We start from the raw sequence: 19,239 nt of genomic DNA, 5'->3' as shown, positions 1-19,239 counted from the left end.
TTGGGTATGTTTCCCAGCAGTGTACAAGTACTACCTATTTATGCCATAGGCCTCAAGGTAGGATTATGTATATGGCATTTTATTAAAGCAAGTAAAAGGCTGCCAAGCTTATATTTAAGGCTTTGAAATACTCCTCTATACAATGGCAAAAGATTTTCTCAATTTTTTTAAAAAAAATAAAGATTCATTCGATGCCTAACTATTCCAGTTACATCAGTGGGAGCAACTATATGTATATTTCCTGAAATATAAACCTCAAAGAGATCATGTAGACTTACTCTCAGAGAAATATGACTACAATTGTAACCTTAACAGGGCTGTGTTTGGGCTGGAACGTTCCACATAAAACATAACAGGACCATAACTCAACAAAACATAATAAATTAAATATCACTTGTTATTTAAATTTTGGAGTTTTCCATGCAGAATCATATCTTTGATTCTATTTGATTCAGATACCTTTAGTAGGAGGTTCTGGTTTCTTAGGTACTTTTTCTTCTGGGATAATTTTCTTGGGCACTTCAGGCACTTTAAAAGATAATTATTGATTTTGAATTTGCAGTGTCAAAGATAGAAAAGATTTGAAACAGTGAAACAATGGACACCAAAGACAAAACAGTGGCACTGTTGAAGACTTATAAATAATGTTTCTCTTGAACTCTTCCAGCATAAGCAATACAATCCTACTTTTTCTCTGTTTGTATACTTTGTCTTTTACACTACTATGCATCCATTCATATTCTCTTTCCAGTATATACAGTTAGAGCTATGAAATTTATCATTTGGTTCCCCTGACATCTCATTTCTATGAAGACCTGATGATCACATAAACAAGAAATGAAATGGTTCCCCCATCCCACATTGATCTGAATTTTCATAATGTCCACATATTTTCCTCTTTGTACAGCTACTCCTTATACAAATTATACAACTACTGCTGACCTTCATTGGAAGAAGAAAGAATGAATGGCATGCTTTAGAATAATGGTGGCAAATACCTTTTGTAGGTGGAGCCTCTGGTTCAGCTCGTTTCTTTTCGGGAACCACTTTCTTGGGAACTTCTGGCACTGTAAAATATAGTAGCTAGAATTAGTTTTGGAATGTTTTGTTTTGAATAAAACAAAAATCACTACTAAACATGTGTGTGTGTGTGTGTGTGTGTGTGAGAGAGAGAGAGAGAGAGAGAGAGAGGGAGGGAGGGAGGGAGGGAGGGAGGGAGAGAGAGAGAGAGAGAGAGAGAGAGAGAGAGAGAGAGAGAGAGAAAGAGAGAGAGAGAGAGAAAGAGAGAGAGAGAGAGAGAGAGGTGTGGGTTCCTACCGGTTTGGACCGGTTCGGCCAAGTAGGTAGTAACTCGGCCTGCCACACCCCTAACCCGGTTCTCACGGTGGCAACATAGGCACTGCCATCTTGTTTTTTTAGTATTGAGCATGCACGGGCAGCGCATCCCTGAGCAAACCGGCAGAAGCAGCAGTCAGAACCCACCCCTGGTGTGTGTGTGTATGTGTGTTTGTTTGTGTGTCTCATATCACTAACATATACCTTTGGGGGCTGGAGGTTCTGGCTTTTTCACAGGAACTTTTTCTTCTGGGATGATTTTCTTTGGCACTTCTGGAACTTTAAAGATAGCATGTTATTTTCCAATGAATCAATTAGTTAAATCTGGAAAAAAGCCCTATGGAAGCCTAATTAACAGGGCAGCCGTCATGCTCTAAAGCTACCATGAATCTCTAGCATCATTTTTAATTAGAGAAAAATCTTCAGGGTCTTATGGGGTTGTCCATATATTCCTAGAAAATAAAAATGCTGGAACAGGAATGGCTTTGGCACAGTGCTTTGTCTGAACAGCGTATCCAGATGAATAATTTTCCTTAATGTTCATTGGGAGTTTAAAGAGCTTCATTTTGGGGTGAGGGTGAGGGAAGAGAATGAATGAGAGTGACAAGGAACAATTTCTTCAAATTATTTTTTTAGTACATGAATGTTTACAACTCCCTTTGCCTTCTGGTATCTACTGTGTACATCAGCTAGTCTTCTAGTCCACTGAAGCCATTGTAGGAGAGTGCTCAGAGAGGAATTTAAATTTCTAAATACGTCCCTTGACCAAACATTCATGCCCTGCTCTTCCTGTATGATGGTCCAAATCCCAATATGTACCTTTGGCAGGAGGTGGTTCTGGCTTTTTGATCTCAGGCACCAGAACTTCCTCTTCATAGATCTCTTCCTCATGGACCACTTCCTCATGGACCACTTCCTCATGGATCACTTCCTCATGGATCACTTCCTCATGGACCTCTTCCTCATGGACCACTTCCTTAGGGACTTTAAAGATAAAAAGGCCTTTTACTTTGAATTTTAATAATCTGTAGGAGATGTTATTCATACAAAAATTAATTAAATACAAAATGTATAAAGACTGGCTCATGAGAGAGAACCAGGATGAGATTGAAATAATTCACAGAAGTGCGTTTTTTAATTCTTTATAAATTAGCAGTACAAAACCCCCCAAAAATACAAATAGATTGGGGAAGGGAGGACATGATGACATCATTACATAATTTCTTTCATTCGCACCATAACAAAGATGACATGGCTAGAAACAGATTCCTAGAAATACGCACATAATATTCCCACCTGCTCATTCGTTCTCAATAAATAATATAAAATATTAAAATATTGTTAACAATTATTAACAATTCATACCTTTGGCGGGTGGAGCTTCAGGTTTCTTAGGCACCTTAGCTGGTACTTTCTTTTCAGGGACAACTTTCTTTGGCACTTCAGGCACTTCAAAAGATTAATATACTTTTAGTATAAGTACTTTGAAAAATGACTTGAAGAATGCAGGTGGCAACAAAATAACTAAAATAAAGCCACCTGCCCATTTTTCGTGTTCTGATTTTTAGTCAAATATATTTTCATATTATTTTTATAACCTATTAAAATTATTGTTAATTATTCCTTTAATATAACACTTACCTTTAGCAGGTGGAGCTTCTGGTTCAACTGGTTTCTTTTCTGGAAGGACTTTCTTGGGAACCTCTGGCACTTTTGAATACAAGGGACAGAATTAATTAATGTAAAAGAAAGAAACGCAACCTCAAGAAAAAAGATCTTTTTAAAAGTTTGGACAAAAATATGAAATGGTACAGAATTCCTGATAACATATCTGCAGAATAAGAACTGAACTGCCACTGGACATTTTGAACGGGGAGATGGTCAAATAATAGGGAATCTTGGGAAAGGATGACATTAAAATATCAATGCAATCCTTGAAGATGCAAGTAATATATGCTAATCCATACCTTTGGGGGCGGGAGGTTCAGGCTTTTTCACAGCTACTTTTTCCTCTGGGATGACTTTCTTCGGCACCTCTGGAACTTCAAAGATAGTAAACAGATTGTATTCCCAGTTTTGGAAAGAAGTCTCTCACTTATTTAAATGTGAAAGGACATGAGAAAAAAGAAAACTAATACAATGCATAAATGCGATCAATCCATGATTGATCATATATGTGTTGTAATTTCCAACACTGTACATGTAGTCATCTTATGTTAATATTTGTAATAAGGGCAGAGAGTCTACATTATTCATACATGGGAGGTAATGGAAAAAGAAGCGTAATGAATGCTATGCTCGCCTTTTAAAGGGAGCACGGAATTTACTCATAGGATGCTTATTTATTTATTCAGTCAACTTCTAAAGTTGCCAGGCATCAAACATTTCAGGCAGCTTACAGAGAGTGGAGAATAGTAAAAGGGGTGGGGGTGGGGGGGGGACCCAAACTTTATAAGAAGATTGTGTGAATCAAAACAAAGCACTCTTCCTGCTGAGTAGCACGACCTTATAAATTTTGACTGAAGTGGTGCCCACAAATGTCACTTTATTGTGCTCACCAGGCTACAAGCCACTTCAGAGTTTATTTTTCCAATTAACGGTTTTAATGTAATGTAATTCATGCGGCAAAGGCATCATTTTTATCTGGAATAATATGTTGGGTTTTAGAAAATAAAAAAAATGCAGGAAGATCGGTACCTTTGGCAGGAGGTGGCTCTGGCTTTTTGATCTCAGGAACATAGACTTCCTCTTCGGAGACCACTTCCTCTGGAATCTCAGGAACTTTAAAGATAACAAGGGAATTTAAGGCTTCGAAATTTAAAGACACGGAGGAGATGTTCAGCATGCAAAAATAAGTAGAAAAATTCATAGATATGGACCCATGGGAGACACTCAGGAAGGGAATCACAAAGCTTTTTTTTCTTTTTCTTTTACAGATCAATGGTAGAAAACAGAAATGTTGGTGTCTACTGAATAGGACAGGGGAAGAAATGTGACAAATGAACTGGGTTACAGGCTGTATGCATGTATCATGTCAAAATAAAGCAAATTACTCAAATTTCTCTCATTTGCACCATGATGCAAAGCCACAAATGATGCATCATGGCTTGTGATGGATTCCTGAAAACATACATAGTAACAATGCAGGTCTACCCATTCTCCCTCAAGAAAAGCAGTATAAAATATTAACAAATATTAATAATTCATACCTTTGGCGGGTGGCGCTTCTGGTTTCTTAGGCACCTTAGCTGGTACTTTCTTTTCAGGGACAACTTTCTTTGGCACTTCAGGCACTTCAAAATATTAAAATACTTTCAGTACAAGTACGTTGGAAACAACTTGAAGAATGCAGGTATCACAAAAATAACTAAAATAATGACACCGCCCCCCCCATATACATTATTCATGTTTCTGATTTTTAAACAAATGCATTTCCATATTATTTACATGAATACATTAACCCGAAAGATGTTGTAAATATATAGTATTACTTGTCATCTTAATAATACCACAATCATACCTTTAGCAGGTGGAGCTTCTGGTTCCTTTGGCTCAGCAACTGGAACCTTTTCTTTTGGAACAGGTTTCTTTGGCACCTCAGGCACTTGAAAATATTAGTTGATGTCAATATTATGCATCCCAAGAGTTTAGAAAAGCTACTATAATGCTAAAACCCTGTCACTCAATATGAACAGTAGTTTCCAATTCAGTCATGCCTCATTTTAATAAAATGAAATTACACTCTTCTTCAAAAGCTCCAGTGTTGGAGCATCCCCAACTTCTGGAGGCAAGTCATTCCTCTGATTAATTGTTCTATTAATCTATTAATTAATATCTAACTGATTAATTGTTCTAACTGTAGGGGAACTTATTCTTAGTTCTACATGGCTTCTCTCCTTGATTAGTTTCTATCCATTGCTTCTTGTCCTGCCTTCAGGTGCTTTGGAGAATAGGTTGATCCCCTCTTCTTTGTGGCAACCTCTTAGATATTGGAATACTGCTATCATGTCACTCCTAATTCAGATCCATATTAAGTGTGTTTGCTGAATTTACAAATTGCATGTACCTTTAGCTGGTGGTGCCCCTGGTTTTTTAGGCACAGCTTTTTCTTCTGGAATGGGTTTCTTTGGTACTTCAACCACTATTAAAGGAAAGATATGAGCTGTTATTACACTTTGAGGCATCAACCTCGGCATATACACAGGGCTAGAGTTAATGGCCTACTTTCACTAACAGAAGCAGTTTTCACTGATAGAACTGGAAGCAGCTGATTCCCACTGCACTCTATAACCACCTGGAAGGTTTCCAAAGCCTACAGAGCGAATCTTGACAGTTTGCTGGGAAAGTACCCACACGTGAGCTTTGCACAGAACGTTTTAGGAATAAAAATGGAAGGATAACACACAATATAATCAAATGATGACTGTGGTGGTAAACACATACATCAGTGGTGGAATTCAAATTTTTTTACTACTGGTTCTATGGGTGTGGCTTGGTGGGTGTGATGTGGCTTGTGGGCAAGGCTTGGTGGGTGTGGCAGGGGAAGGATACTGTAAAATCTCCATCCCTGCCCCACTCCATGGGAAGTTTACTGAAAAATCCCCATTTCATCCTGATCAGCTGGGACTCAGGAGGCAGAGAATAGATGGGGGCGGGATCAGTCAGAGATGGTATTTACTGGTTCTCCCAACTACTCAAAAGTTCCGCTACCGGTTCTCCAAAACTGGTCAGAACCTGCTGAATACCAGCTCTGATATACACAATGAATGCCATGATGAAGGCTTTAGGTTTTGCTCACTTAGTTTAAGCTCTCTTTAAACAGAGGAGGCATATCAAATAAAATAAATATAAGCACGCCAAAACACACTATCCAACATATACTTTAAATGCTTCCTCCCATTTGTTCATAGTAACTGGGGAGACAAATATCTTAACTGTGATTCATCCGTTTGTTTATGTGTTTATTAAAGTAATTTCCATGAAATCTCAGCCTTATGGCTCTTGACAAAAATCTCAACAAGGAATCTTAAATTACAATCAATCAGATTCTCCCTAGGGTAAATCAACTGGGGTTGAATGTCATCTTATTCCATTGTCAGGCAGTGAATAACATGACATTTCTCCAGGCTCTCTAATATTATATAAGATAATCTCATAAATGCCTATTCAAAAGTAAATTCTTCTTCTTAGATAAATGTTGTGTTAGTCTCTTCACTTGTATGCCACATTCAGTCATATATAAGCTTAATTTATTATTGTGCCCATCCTTAGAAAAATTATATTCAAACAGTGCTATAAATCCTGAACAAACACACGTCATATCTCAAATATAAATGGTTTTGAAAGACAGGTAAAGAGGCAGAACTTTCTGTTTTTATATGCCAGTCACAGGGTTCAGAAACAATCATCTATAAAGCTTAAAGTGGCAATGCACATTTATAAAACAAATAGATACTATCCATAAGGGTTGTTTTTAATACAATGTACCTTTGGCTGGAGGTGCTTCTGGAACAGCAGCTGGTACCTTCTCTTCTGGGACTGCTTTCTTGGGAACTTCAGGCACTTGAAAGAAATAGTATTGTTTTCTGTTACATTTCAGTATGTTAAAACGTAAGTGAAAAGGAATTACAAAATGGACTTAGACACTGGTAGCTCTTAGCATTATTTTAATGCTTACTTCAAGATTTCAGATTAAAAAAAAAGAAAGTTATAGAAGTTTAAAAGTATAAAAACTGTATTTTCAAGACTGAGGGGAATACACGGCAAACTTTTCTCAGAATGACATTAAGTAGGAGATGTACCTTTAGCAGGAGACGGTGGCTCTGGTTTTTTAGGTACAGCAACTGTTACTTTCTCTTCCAGTACAACTTTCTTGGGCATCTCAGGAACTTTAAAGATATTAGTATGATTTAGTTTAAAGAATTTCAAATAGTTTTCTCACAGTATAAAGAAAAGATTTCTTGTTTAAACAGACAAAAAATGACACAAAGACAGAAGGTCAAGAATACTGGTAGTAAAATTACACGAAGATCCTTCCTTCCCATTATCATTATCATGTCCATCCCTGAGGACATCTTCAAGATTATGAAGAAATATTGCATGGTCAGGTGATAAATATGATAAATCTTTTGAGTAATTAAGAAATCGAGATACAAATTTTCAGCTGCAACTCTTTCAATCATGGGTGATCCATTTACTGAAACAAATCTGCTTTCAGTTGAGACTTTGGAGTTTGGACTTTGTTCATGACTGAACTCAACTGAAAATATAGAAGACTTCAAAATATCTGCAATATCCATGTCGTAAGATTATCTCCACTGCTCCTCAGCCCTAAAAATATTTTGCAGTTTTCTTCTATATATCTATATATCAGATATTTAAAATGTATTAGATGGTGTTAATTACATAAATGGAAAAAAAGATGCACAACAATCATTTTCAACAGGACAACAAGAAACAACAACATTTGACACTAAATTTGACATAACTTTCACATATTCACAGTTCCAAGTTATAAGACAAGGGATTTGTACAGATACAAAACATATTTTCAAAGACACATTTCTTCAATACAAAACTAGACAAACACTTATAAAGATAAGAGTGTTTTTTTGCTTTTGAAGATAACATCTACATCTTGTATATAAGATATTTAAAATATATTAGACGGTGTAAATGACATACTGGAAAAAGATACCACACCAATAATTATCAACAAGACAATAAGAGACAACAAAATTTGACACTAAGATTTGACATGACTTTCACATATGAAGGAATTTGTACAGATACAAAAAACATATTTTCAAGGAGACATATCTAGACAAAACATAAAAGCTAGACAAACATTTATTAAGAGTGTATTTTGCTTTTGAAGATATCATCTACCTTTTATTGGTGAAGGTTCTATGGTTTCAGGTTCTCTTTTTTTAGGTTTAGCAACAATCACCTTTTCTTCTAATTTTTGAGGCAATTCTTTTTCTTCTATTTCTTCTTCTTCCTCCTCTTCTTCTAACTGTGTTATTTCTGGCACCACTAAGTCTTCTGGTTTCCTGGGCTGGGAAATTGCAATCTTTTCTTCTTCCTCTACTAATGTTTTAGACACTTTAACAGTTGCCTTAGGTTTAACTATACTTTTCTTCCCTTCAGGTACCAGAAGTTCTTTTTCAAGCAAGACATAATGTTCAGATTTTGGGGGTTTGGAAATGGTTGCCTCGTCTTCCACCTCAACCACTAATGACTCAAGGGGTTCTGGTTTTCTGGGTTTGGAGATAGTTAATTTTATTCCTTCTGTTTTTTGCTCTGCTTCTTTAGGCTCCATAATTGTTTTCTTGGATTTCATGATCTGTTCCTTTTTTTCATGTTTTGGAGGTTCTACTGGTTCAAGGGTCATGTGTTCTAGTTCCTGAGGCTCTGCTATATCTATCTTTTCTTCTACTGCTTCAAGCTCTACTGCCTCAATCAGCCCAAAGGATTCTTGTTTTCTAGGTTTGGCTGCAGTTATCTTTTGTTTTAGCACATGGGGTTCCACTTTTTGGGGGATGATAATAGGCTCAGGTGGCCTAGCTTTAGCAACAGCTATCTTCTTTTCTGGCTCTGGGTGATCTACCGTTTCACGTGTAATCATAGGTTCAGTTTTGGGGAGTTTAGCATGAGTTCTCTTCCCTTCTTCTCTTTTTTGCTGCTTTACCGGTTCAACTACTGCAATAGCTTCAGTTTTGGCAGATACTAGTTTTTCTTCTTCTACTTTTAATGTTTTGGGCGTTGTAATTGGTTTTTTAGGTTTAATCATAGTTTTCTTCTTTTCAGACACTTGAGCTTCAACTTTTTCAGGTTCCAGGACAGGTTCTGGTTTGTGGAGTTTAGCAGTAGTAATTTCTTCTTCTTCTTCTTCCTCCTCCTCCTCCTCCTCCTCTTCTGTCTTGAACTCTATTGCTTCTGGCACCACTGCAGATTCTGATTTTTTGAGTCTGGCCACAATAATGTTCTGTTTAGATTCCACAGCTTTATCTACAGCAATAGTCTCTGTTTTTTTAAGTTTGGTAATTACTAATGTTTTTTCTGGTATATGTTCTGTGGTTCCAGCTATCACCACAGTTTCTGGTTTAGGAGATTTAGCAATAGTAATTTCTTCTTGTGCCTCCTCTTCCTCCTCCTCCTCCTCTTCCTTTTCCTCCTTCTTGAAATCGATTGCTGCAGGTTCTGGTTTTTTTCGTCTGGCAACCACAATTTTCTTTTTAGATTCCGTAGTTTTATCCATTGCAATAGTCTCTGGTTTTTTAGGTTTAGTAATTACTACCTTTTTCCCTTGTATGTGTTCTGTAACTTCTGGTTTGGGGGGTTTAGCAATAGTAATTCCTTTTTCTTCTTCTTCTCCTTCCTCCTCCTCCTCCTCTTTCTCCTCTTCCTTTTTGAATTCTATTGCATCTGCCACCACTGCAGATTCTGGTTTTCTCAGTTTGGCAATATCAGTCTTCTGTTTATCTATTGTAATAGTATCTGCTTTTTTAAGTTTAGTAATTACTAATGTTTTTTCTGGTATATGTTCTGTGATTTCAGGTATCTTCACAGTTTCTGGTTTGGGGGATTTAGCAATAGTAATTTCTTCTTGCTCCTCCTCCTCCTCTTCCTCCTCTTCCTCCTCCTCTTCCTCCTTCTTGAAATCGATTGCTGCAAGTTCTGGTTTTTTTTGTCTGGCAACCACAATTTTCTTTTTAGATTCCATAGTTTTATCTATTGCAATAGTCTCTGGTTTTTTAGGTTTAGTAATTACTACCTTTTTTCTTTGTATGTGTTCTGTAACTTCTGGTTTGGGGGGTTTAGCAATAGTAATTCCTTTTTCTTCTCCTTCCTCCTCCTCCTCTTCCTCTTCTTCTGTCTTGAACTCTATTGCATCTGCCACCACTGCAGATTCTGGTTTTCTCAGTTTGGCAATATCAATCTTCTGTTTATCTACTGTAATAGTATCCGCTTTTTTAAGTTTAGTAATTACTAATGTTTTTTCTGGTATATGTTCTGTGGTTCCAGCTATCGCCACAGTTTCTGGTTTGGGGAATTTAGCAATAGTAATTTCTTCTTCCTCCTCCTCCTCTTCTTCCTCCTCCTCCTCTTTCTCCTTCTTGAAATCGATTGCTGCAGGTTCTGGTTTTTTTCGTCTGGCAAGCACAATTTTCTTTTTAGATTCCACAGTTTTATCTATTGCAATAGCCTCTGGTTTTTTAGGCTGAGTAATTACTACCTTTTTCCCCTTTATGTGTTCTGTGGTTTCAGGAGTCACCATAAGTTCTGGTTTGGGGGATTTAGCAATAGTAATTTGTTTTTCTTTCTCCTTCTCCTTCTCCTCCTCCCCCTCTTCCTCTTCCTCTTCCTCCTCTTCCTTCTTGAACTCTATTGCTTCTGGCACCATTGCAGACTCTAGTTTTCTCGTTTTGGCAATCTTAATCTTCTGCTTAGATTCCACAATTTTATCTACTGGAATAGTCTCTGTCTTTTTAGCTTTAGTAATTACTACCATTTTTCCTGGTATGTGTTCTTTGATTTCAGGTATCACCTCATGTTCTTGTTTGGGGGCTTTAAAAATAACGATTTCTTTTTCTTTTTCCTCCTCCTCCTCCTCTTTTGTTTTGAATTCTATTGCATCTGGCACCACTGCAGGTTCTGCTATTTTTCGTCTGGCAACTACAATCTTCTGTTTAGATTCCACAGTTTTATCTACTGCGATAGTCTCTGGTGTTTTAGGTTTAGTGATGACTCCTGTTTTTCCTGGTATAAGTTCTGTGGTTTCAGGTGTCACCATAAGGTCTGGTTTGAGAGGTTTAGCAATTCTTTCCTTCAGTTCTTCCACTTCAACCTTGAGTATTTCAGGAACCCTAGCATGCTCTGGTTCTGTGGAAGTTCTCTTCTGTTGAGGCACCTGAGGCTCCACCATTTTCTGCTCTGTAGAAGGCTCAACTTTTTTAGATTTAGTAACTGCTATTTTCCTTTGGGGCAGCTGAGGTTCAGTTATTTCTTCTTCGAGTTCTACAATTTGGGGTTTTCTAGGCTTAGTGATGGCAGCCTTCTTCTCTGGCACGTTCTCTACTATTTCTAGCGGTTCAGTGAGTTCTTGTTTTCTAGATTTAGAAATGGTTGTCTTCTGTTCTGGTACCTGAGGCTCTGCTGGCTTGGGTTTAATAATGGATTCTGGTTTGGGAGTTTTAGCAACAATTTTTTTCTCTTCTGATATTTGAGGTTGTGCTGTTATAATTTCAGGAGTGGATTCTCCTTTTCTATATAGAGAAACCGTCTCTGGTTTTTCAACTTTTGCAACAGGCATCTTCTCCTCTGCCATCCTTTTTCTGGATACCTTGGACACTTTAAATAAAATTAATTCTTGTAAGAATTTGTAAAACACAAAATGCAAATGGCAGCATGAAACTGTGCAGATAAAATAATGGGACATTTTCAATAGTTTGGTGTTGTTGTTGGTCTATGTAGTCTTTGGAGGGATTATGTACCTTTGAAAGACAGAATCTCTTCTTTCCCAGAAATGATATCTGGAACTCTTTCTTCTTTTTCTTCTAGGAGGATTTCCTCATAGGTTTCTGCCACTTAAAAATATTAGCTTTCTTTAGACATACAACTCATACTTTGAACATTTTCGGAGAAAAAAGAAAGCAAAGGACTATGAACAAAAAGAGGTCTTGCATTCTATGTTAAGACTCAGATTTGTTCATAAGTTCTGGAGTCGGCCAGTTTTTAGATTAAATAATTTGTTCCCCTATAAAAATACTCGATCACAAGTTAGAGTCTGCTTGCAACAGACTTATTCAAATTCAGCCTTTCAATAAGTGAATTCTCTTCCATAGTTAAGAATTATATATCTCTCTTTTTCTCTCACTGTCTTTTTGATATCTCAGAGTTGTACTGAACTTTGACTGTAATAAAAAAATCAACCTTTTATATCACATTCTTTTAAAGATATGAATTTCTGCAAGAGTTTCTTTTCTAATGTAAAAAAATAAAAAACCCTGAAAATATGAACAATTTACGTCAACCAAACACAAAATTCAGAAATATATGATAATGTGCTATGATGAAAGCTTGATTAAATTGCCTTGAAATTCATTTAATTTATGATTATGTTCATGAAGACTTGATATACCTTTAGATGCTGGAAGTTCCTGTACTTTAGGAGTCCGTGCAATAGAAATTATTTTTTGAGGAATCTTCTTCTCTTGAATCTCAGGTGCTTTAAAGATATTAGTATTTTTTTAAATAAGAGGTTAATGTAAACAACAGAAAACAATTAGAACAACATACACATTTCACTGGTCCTGTATTTTTCCTTATATTGTTTTTTTTATGCAAAAATTAATGATAAAAATTGTGATTTTGATTTTAGGTCAGCCTGTTCTTTCATGTTGATGGGCTGGAATGATAGATAAATATACCATTCTGTAAATCTGCAAACCTAATTCTATTTTCCTGGGTAATTTTCATCAAATTGTTGTCTTCTAGGACTGTCCTACTACATTTTTCATCATTCCATGCCAGAATGGCTATGGAACTGATGATAATTTCATCAATTTAATTGAAAAGATGCATTTAACTTCAGACTAACATTTTAGAAGATAGATGTTTTCTCCCTAAAATGGCATTGAGGGATCTGTTATAATTTTTATTCAGTTTTCTCAAAGTAAATTGAGATCTATATAAAGAAAGAGTTATTATTATTGACCGCAGATGTTGCCGCCTATCACTGGGGGAAGCACCCAGTCTAATGGAGATATTGGAGGTACTGAATTATAGCTCGTTTGGTTATTCTATAAAATTGCACAGACTTTTAAAAATGCTTTTAAAAGAGCCGAGGTGGCGCAGTGGTTAAATGCAGCACTGCAGGCTACTTCAGCTGACTGCAGTTCTGCAGTTCGGCTGTTCAAATCTCACCGGCGCAGGGTTGGCTCAGCCTTCCATCCTTCCGAGGTGGGTAAAATGAGGACCCGGATTGTTGTTGGGGGCAATATGCTGACTCTGTAAACCGCTTAGAGAGGGCTGAAAGCCCTATGAAGCGGTATATAAGTCTAACTGCTATTGCTATTGCTATTGCTATTGCTATGAATCCATCCACCTTCCATTAAATATTTGATTCTAAAAGAGATTAATAGAGGAAAACAAAGAGTCATCCACTGTTATTCCATTTTCAGCTTGAAGATGTTACCTTGGATGAGTGGTACTTCTTCCTTAGGGACAGGTTTCTTCTTTTCTAGCACATCTTTCTTGACCACTGAAGACACATCAAAGATATTAGTTTCTTTTTGAGAAACATAAAATATTAGACAAACAGAGAAACGGGTAGGCAAGAAAAGACTGAGAAGACACTGAGAAGGGTTGATTTTTTGAGCAATTTGTATAAGAACTGATGTACCTTTAGCTGGAGGAGCTTTGTCTTTTACAGGAATGCCAGTTGGTATCTTTTCTTCTGGAAGAGCTTCCTCTTCCAGTTCATACACTAAAGATATTAGTAGAAATTTCAAAATGATGCACACAAAGAACAGATTAGAAAGGCAGCATTCAAACAACAGATAAGAAGACATGTAATCCATGATAATTAAAGCTCAAACTAAAACTCTCCAAAAGATAATTCATTAATTATTTGCATTCTGCATCAATAACAATGATAATAATAATAATAATAATAATAATAATAATAATAATAATAATAATAAAAAATCGAAATTCAACGACTATGGCACAAACCAGCAGTGATAATTCCAGTGGTAATTGGCATACTGGGTGCTATTCCAAAAGCACTGGAATTACATTTAAAACAGTTAAAAATTGACAAAATCACCATCAGTCAAATGCAAAAAGCCGCACTGCTTGGATCTGCACGCATATTACGAAAATACGTTACGACGTCCTAGGCCCCTGGGTGGGGCCCGACTAGTAACCAATGCCAAATCTGGCGAAACAACTGGCCGCTGTGATACAATTGTATAATAATTTATTAAATATATATGCTGCCTGACTACTAGTGTCTCAGGGTGGTTTACAATTGTTCAACCTTTTAAAAAACAAAGGACAAAGGGGGAAAAAACACAAAAACAGCATCAAAGAACAACGATAGAAGGGAACAAAAAAGAAGAAGAGCCATGATTTCACTTTCCTTTTCAAAATACAATGGTTAGCAGGTGAAGCAATTAATTTTGCAGCCAAAAATGAATTAATGTATTGCTGATCACATGGTGGCTGCTATCACTGCTTGGTTTGATAAGATACTTCATATTTAAATATAGGATTTCAATAAGGAATCTTTGTCACAACGTGGCAAAACAATATAAAAAACAATACAACCGAAACAAACCAACAACACAAGCAGCTATCACAAAGGAAGAAGACCAAAAATGGGGAATTCAGGGAACCTCAAATCCTCCCACTTACAATTGACATCCAACAAAGGGGCCACCAACCACCCTTACCCAAGGTCTAGACGGAAACAAAACCAGGGCAATATCACTAACACCAAACAGATGAAAATCAATATAAGATTTTAATCTTCTTTCTTGTCAATATTCAATGTACCTTTAGGTGGTAAAGGCTCTTTTCTTTTTGGAACAGGCTTAGGCACCTTCTCCTCAGGAACAGCCTTCTTGGGCACTTCAGGCACTTTAAAGATACAGATATAATTTTTAGTCATTGATTTGTATAGGATTCTGAGAAGAATGTTACTTAATAATGAGGAAAGAACAGAACCTAAGATCATACTTAGTGAGCACCCAATCCGACATAAGCAATACATACAAAGCAAAGAGAAAAGATGTCAGCAATTAAGCCAGAATTTATTTCATAATGGTAGCTGAAGAAAAAGAGTACCTTTAGGTGGTGGTGCCACTTCTTTTTTAGGAACAGCAGTTGGTACTTTTACTTTCGGGACTGGCTTCGGAACTTCAGGCACTTTAAAAAGATGGATTTATTTTTTAAATACAGATTTAGACATAGAGATTAGTCAACAATGAAGAAGAACAAATTGAGAATCTCTCATTCAGATTTTAGGGAGAAACAAAAAAAAAAAGAGACAAATTCATGGTGGGCAATCATTCCAATCACAAAATAAAAATAATTCTTAAAACAGTTGAGGTTTGGACAGGAAGGGAGGAATGGGGCTGCAGACAATTGGACACCTCTCTGGCACAGTGTTTCTCAAACTCAGGGACTTTAATATGCATGGAGTTGAAGGCCACACATTTTTAAGTTGCACTGCTCTAGCACATGTAGAGCTAGATGCCTTCTGGTCTTGAGCCAAAATTTTGGGGTTCAAATTTATATTCTGGATTTCCCCCCCTTCTATAATTTTTCCCTTCTTCAGATATTTAGCATGAATTCTCAAAACCCATGAACCAATTTTGTTGCATACATGATGTACAATGACAATAAAGGCTACACTATGAATCTCAAAGCCCATGAATACATGGTGATAGTGGTAGGAAAACCTAGTTAATTTAATACATATATTCCTCAGCATTAAACAATTAAATTAATTGGCCTAGCTTTTATCAGGAATGCTAATGAAAAAGGAAATATAAAGAATATGACCCTTTAATACCTTATTTACCTTTAATAAAGAAACATGAGAACTCAGGGTTCCAGAACAAACTATGAACCTAATTTATCTATCTTTCTCTCCTAGATACAATAATTTCGACTTATACTTCTGGAATGCTTGCGTTAGGCATCTCTGGTACTTGAGAAACATTTTAAGCAGGAGTGCTAATTATTTACAAAGACGTCAAATTACCATTTTCAGTAGGCATGGAGCTAAAATATAAAGCATTGGACCAGAAGCAAGGAATACTAGGTTTTTAGCCTGCCTTAGGTTTCAAAGCCAACTTTAGGTTACACTCTCCTCCTTAATTCAAGGAAGAAGGCAAGGGAAAAAAACTTCCAAGAACATGTTGCCAGGAAATCCACAGACTAGTGAATTTAGTCACCTGTAGCTGAGACCAACTCAAAGGTACAAAATGGGGGAGGCGGGAGGGATGGGACAAAAAAATCATGTAACTATCATTTTGTTAAAGGAAAGATTTAGGTTATGAAATTGATCCTAAATGTAATTTCTCCTAAAGTGAGCATATTGTAGTTGACTTGGGGTGAGTGAGCTGCGAGGGGATATTTATTTATTAACGTCTCTCTACTCCATTCTCCTTTATACTTATGAAAGCTCTCTGCATAATAGAATTTATTTGTACACAGTCTAGAGTCCCTCTATGAGAGAGATAAGTGGTTTCTAAATGTGATACATAAATAACTATATAACCATATTTTATCTTGAAAATTCCCAGTAACAACAGGAGAGTTGGTTTGATATACATTCTCATATGGAAACTTCTATATACAATCAATAAATGGGGGTTGGTGGATTGAAGATATGTAAAGACAGTCCAGTCAAGGAACAACAAATAAAAGAATTGATGTACCTATGGCTGGTGGAACCTCATACACTTCCTCGTATTCTTCTGTCTCCTTAACTTCTTGAACTTCTTCATAATACTCATATTCCTCTGATTCTACTGTTTCCTTATACTCTTCAGCTTCAGGTTCTTCTGGAGCTTCCTCATAATACTCAGCTTCAGGTTCTTCTGAAACTTCCTCATAATACTCAACTTCAGGTTCTTCTCGCACTTCTGCATATTCTTCTTCAGCTTCTTCTGCTGGCAAGTATTCCTCAGCCTCCTCGTATGTTTCATACTTCTCATATTCTTCATAAACATATTCTTCAGTAGTAGAGGCAGGAGGAATGACCTTTTCCTTATGAACAATCTTCTTTCTTATCACAGGCACTTTAAAGAGAATTAACTTGCCATTATTTCAAAGACTGCATAAAAACCATTCAAAACAAAGTACCCACATGTATCAAATAATTATAATACCTTATTCTAAAATAAACATGTAACCTAACTGGCATATAACATTGTTAGTCAGCAGAAATAAACTGGGAGGCATTAGGAAAGATGAACTTTTTTTTTTTGCCAAATCTTTGTGAGGAAATGCTTATGTTTTATTAGATACCAAATGCCTTTTCATGTATCAGCAAATACATTTTGATATGAATATTTTTCTCTTTTTTTTTAACTTTTATTTAACTTTACATTCTACTTTGCTTTGAGAGTTCAGATTAGGTCTCTCCTTTTTTATTCTTACATCAAGCGCCCCGCAAGATAGTGACAATCCCAAAGTCATCTAGTAAATTCTATAGTTGACTAGAAGACTGAAACTGACTACATAGTCATTGATTTACAATGAAAGAATAAGAAAGCAACGTGAGACATACAACATGCGTTCATGGGGTTTTTGTTTGCAAACATTTAACATACATATTATTGACATACTATGTATTTGACAATGCTGTATATATATCAAGTGTAATACTGTGGAATAAAATTTTAACCAGGTAAGGATTGTGCCTTTCATAGGTGGATTTAATTTTTTTTTTTAGGGGATACGTTCTTTTCAAGGAAGACTTACTTGGACATCAAGTATTTTAACTGACAATATGAACCGATATCGGATATATTTTTAACACCCTTTGGTGGGATTTTTTTTTAGTTTTTTTTCTGGAGCAACAAAAATGATAGCTCAATGACAAGGTGAATGATTCCAATATTTATATACATAGGCGTACCTTTGGCTGGAGGAACTGGCACTTTGGGGGGAGCTTCAGGCATTTTCTCTTCAGGTTTACGAACCCCAGGCACTTTAAAGATAGTACAGAGGTTTTTTTTTTTGATGATCAAAATATAAGACATCAAAAAATTCTGAATGGCTGATACTGATGCTTAATATTTAAGAATATAGGTAACAGGTAGCATCAATAAGAATATAAGAGCATAAAAACATAAGCAGTTCCCTATTAACCAGACCCATCTAGTTCAGCATGGGTTCTTATAGTGGATACCCAACTGCATAAAGAAGCGCATAGGTCTCCTAGCAATGGCCTTTGGAGGCAGCCATAGTCTCATCAGAGCTAATAGCCACTGATCCCCCCTTGACTTCTGAAACTTGATCCAACCCTTATTTAAAGCCAGCCAAATGGGTAGCCAGCATTACATTTCATGATTCCAAATTCCAACGGTGAATTACATGTATAAAAATACATTTTCTTTTGTTTGTTCGGATTCTACCAGGATTCAGTTTCATTGGGTAACCTCTGATTCTGCAATTTTGGGAAGGGAAACATAGCTTCACATAGTCCAGATCATGCATGCTGTTATACAACACAATCCTGTCCCTTTGCATTTGAATCAATATATATTTTTTCTGCAGAGTTTCAAAATACTAGATGTACCTTTGGCTGGTGGACGTGGCACTTTTTTGGGAACAGTCACTTCCTCTTCTGGAACAGGTTTGGGAACTTTAAGAATGGAAAGACAGATAATTTTTCTTCAAGATTTTGAGCTCAACTCAACGTGGACAAACATATAAGATATCCAAAAGCTATGAACTAGTGTATTGGTGTCTAATTAAGAATAGGCAATATTGGTGTCTACCACTGACAAGTAATGTCAGTGTTAATGATTTTGGTATTACTATTTTAAATGGTTGATATACCTTTGGCTGCTGGAGGTGGCACTTTCTTGGGAACAGCCACTTTCTCTTCTGGGACAGGTTTGGGAACTTTGAGAATTGAAAGATAGATATTTTTCTTAAAGATATTGAGCTTAACTCCTCAGGGACATATAAACATATAAGACATCACAAGACCTACTAACATTGGCTTCTAATCCTTTTAAGAATAAGAATCCCAAGTATTGTCAACATTAATATTTTTCATATTACTATAGTAAAAATTAGATATACTTTTGGCTGGTGAACTGGCACCTCTTTTGGAAAAGGCACTTTCTATTCCAGGACAGATTTGGGAATTTC

General features: G+C 36.4%; 1 protein-coding gene across 1 annotated transcript in view; it reads right to left on the bottom strand.

Annotated features, from left to right (window-relative positions):
* TTN (titin) overlaps nucleotides 1-19,239 on the bottom strand; it is a 310,344-nt gene that overhangs the window by 135,947 nt on the left and 155,158 nt on the right. Inside the window, exons 159-183 of the mRNA XM_087705592.1 lie at nucleotides 18,922-18,987; nucleotides 18,659-18,724; nucleotides 17,996-18,067; nucleotides 16,791-17,153; nucleotides 15,190-15,270; nucleotides 14,899-14,982; nucleotides 13,742-13,825; nucleotides 13,535-13,627; nucleotides 12,479-12,565; nucleotides 11,832-11,924; nucleotides 10,973-11,688; nucleotides 8,224-9,568; nucleotides 7,137-7,223; nucleotides 6,823-6,897; nucleotides 5,402-5,476; nucleotides 4,856-4,939; nucleotides 4,545-4,628; nucleotides 4,033-4,116; nucleotides 3,303-3,377; nucleotides 2,977-3,045; nucleotides 2,701-2,784; nucleotides 2,155-2,319; nucleotides 1,540-1,614; nucleotides 999-1,067; nucleotides 460-528 (exon numbers count right to left, since the gene is read on the bottom strand). Of these exons, the coding sequence (XP_087561718.1) occupies nucleotides 460-528; nucleotides 999-1,067; nucleotides 1,540-1,614; nucleotides 2,155-2,319; nucleotides 2,701-2,784; nucleotides 2,977-3,045; nucleotides 3,303-3,377; nucleotides 4,033-4,116; nucleotides 4,545-4,628; nucleotides 4,856-4,939; nucleotides 5,402-5,476; nucleotides 6,823-6,897; nucleotides 7,137-7,223; nucleotides 8,224-9,568; nucleotides 10,973-11,688; nucleotides 11,832-11,924; nucleotides 12,479-12,565; nucleotides 13,535-13,627; nucleotides 13,742-13,825; nucleotides 14,899-14,982; nucleotides 15,190-15,270; nucleotides 16,791-17,153; nucleotides 17,996-18,067; nucleotides 18,659-18,724; nucleotides 18,922-18,987 (4,245 nt within the window). The remainder of the gene's footprint in view (nucleotides 1-459; nucleotides 529-998; nucleotides 1,068-1,539; nucleotides 1,615-2,154; nucleotides 2,320-2,700; nucleotides 2,785-2,976; nucleotides 3,046-3,302; nucleotides 3,378-4,032; nucleotides 4,117-4,544; nucleotides 4,629-4,855; nucleotides 4,940-5,401; nucleotides 5,477-6,822; nucleotides 6,898-7,136; nucleotides 7,224-8,223; nucleotides 9,569-10,972; nucleotides 11,689-11,831; nucleotides 11,925-12,478; nucleotides 12,566-13,534; nucleotides 13,628-13,741; nucleotides 13,826-14,898; nucleotides 14,983-15,189; nucleotides 15,271-16,790; nucleotides 17,154-17,995; nucleotides 18,068-18,658; nucleotides 18,725-18,921; nucleotides 18,988-19,239) is intronic.

Source organism: Thamnophis sirtalis, unplaced genomic scaffold (assembly GCF_051295495.1).
Source record: "Thamnophis sirtalis isolate CommonGarterSnake01/CBP01778 unplaced genomic scaffold, rThaSir2_p1.2 scaffold_1, whole genome shotgun sequence".
In the NCBI taxonomy this organism is placed as follows: Eukaryota; Metazoa; Chordata; class Lepidosauria; order Squamata; family Natricidae; genus Thamnophis; species Thamnophis sirtalis.
This window is presented reverse-complemented; position numbering and strand designations above follow the sequence as displayed.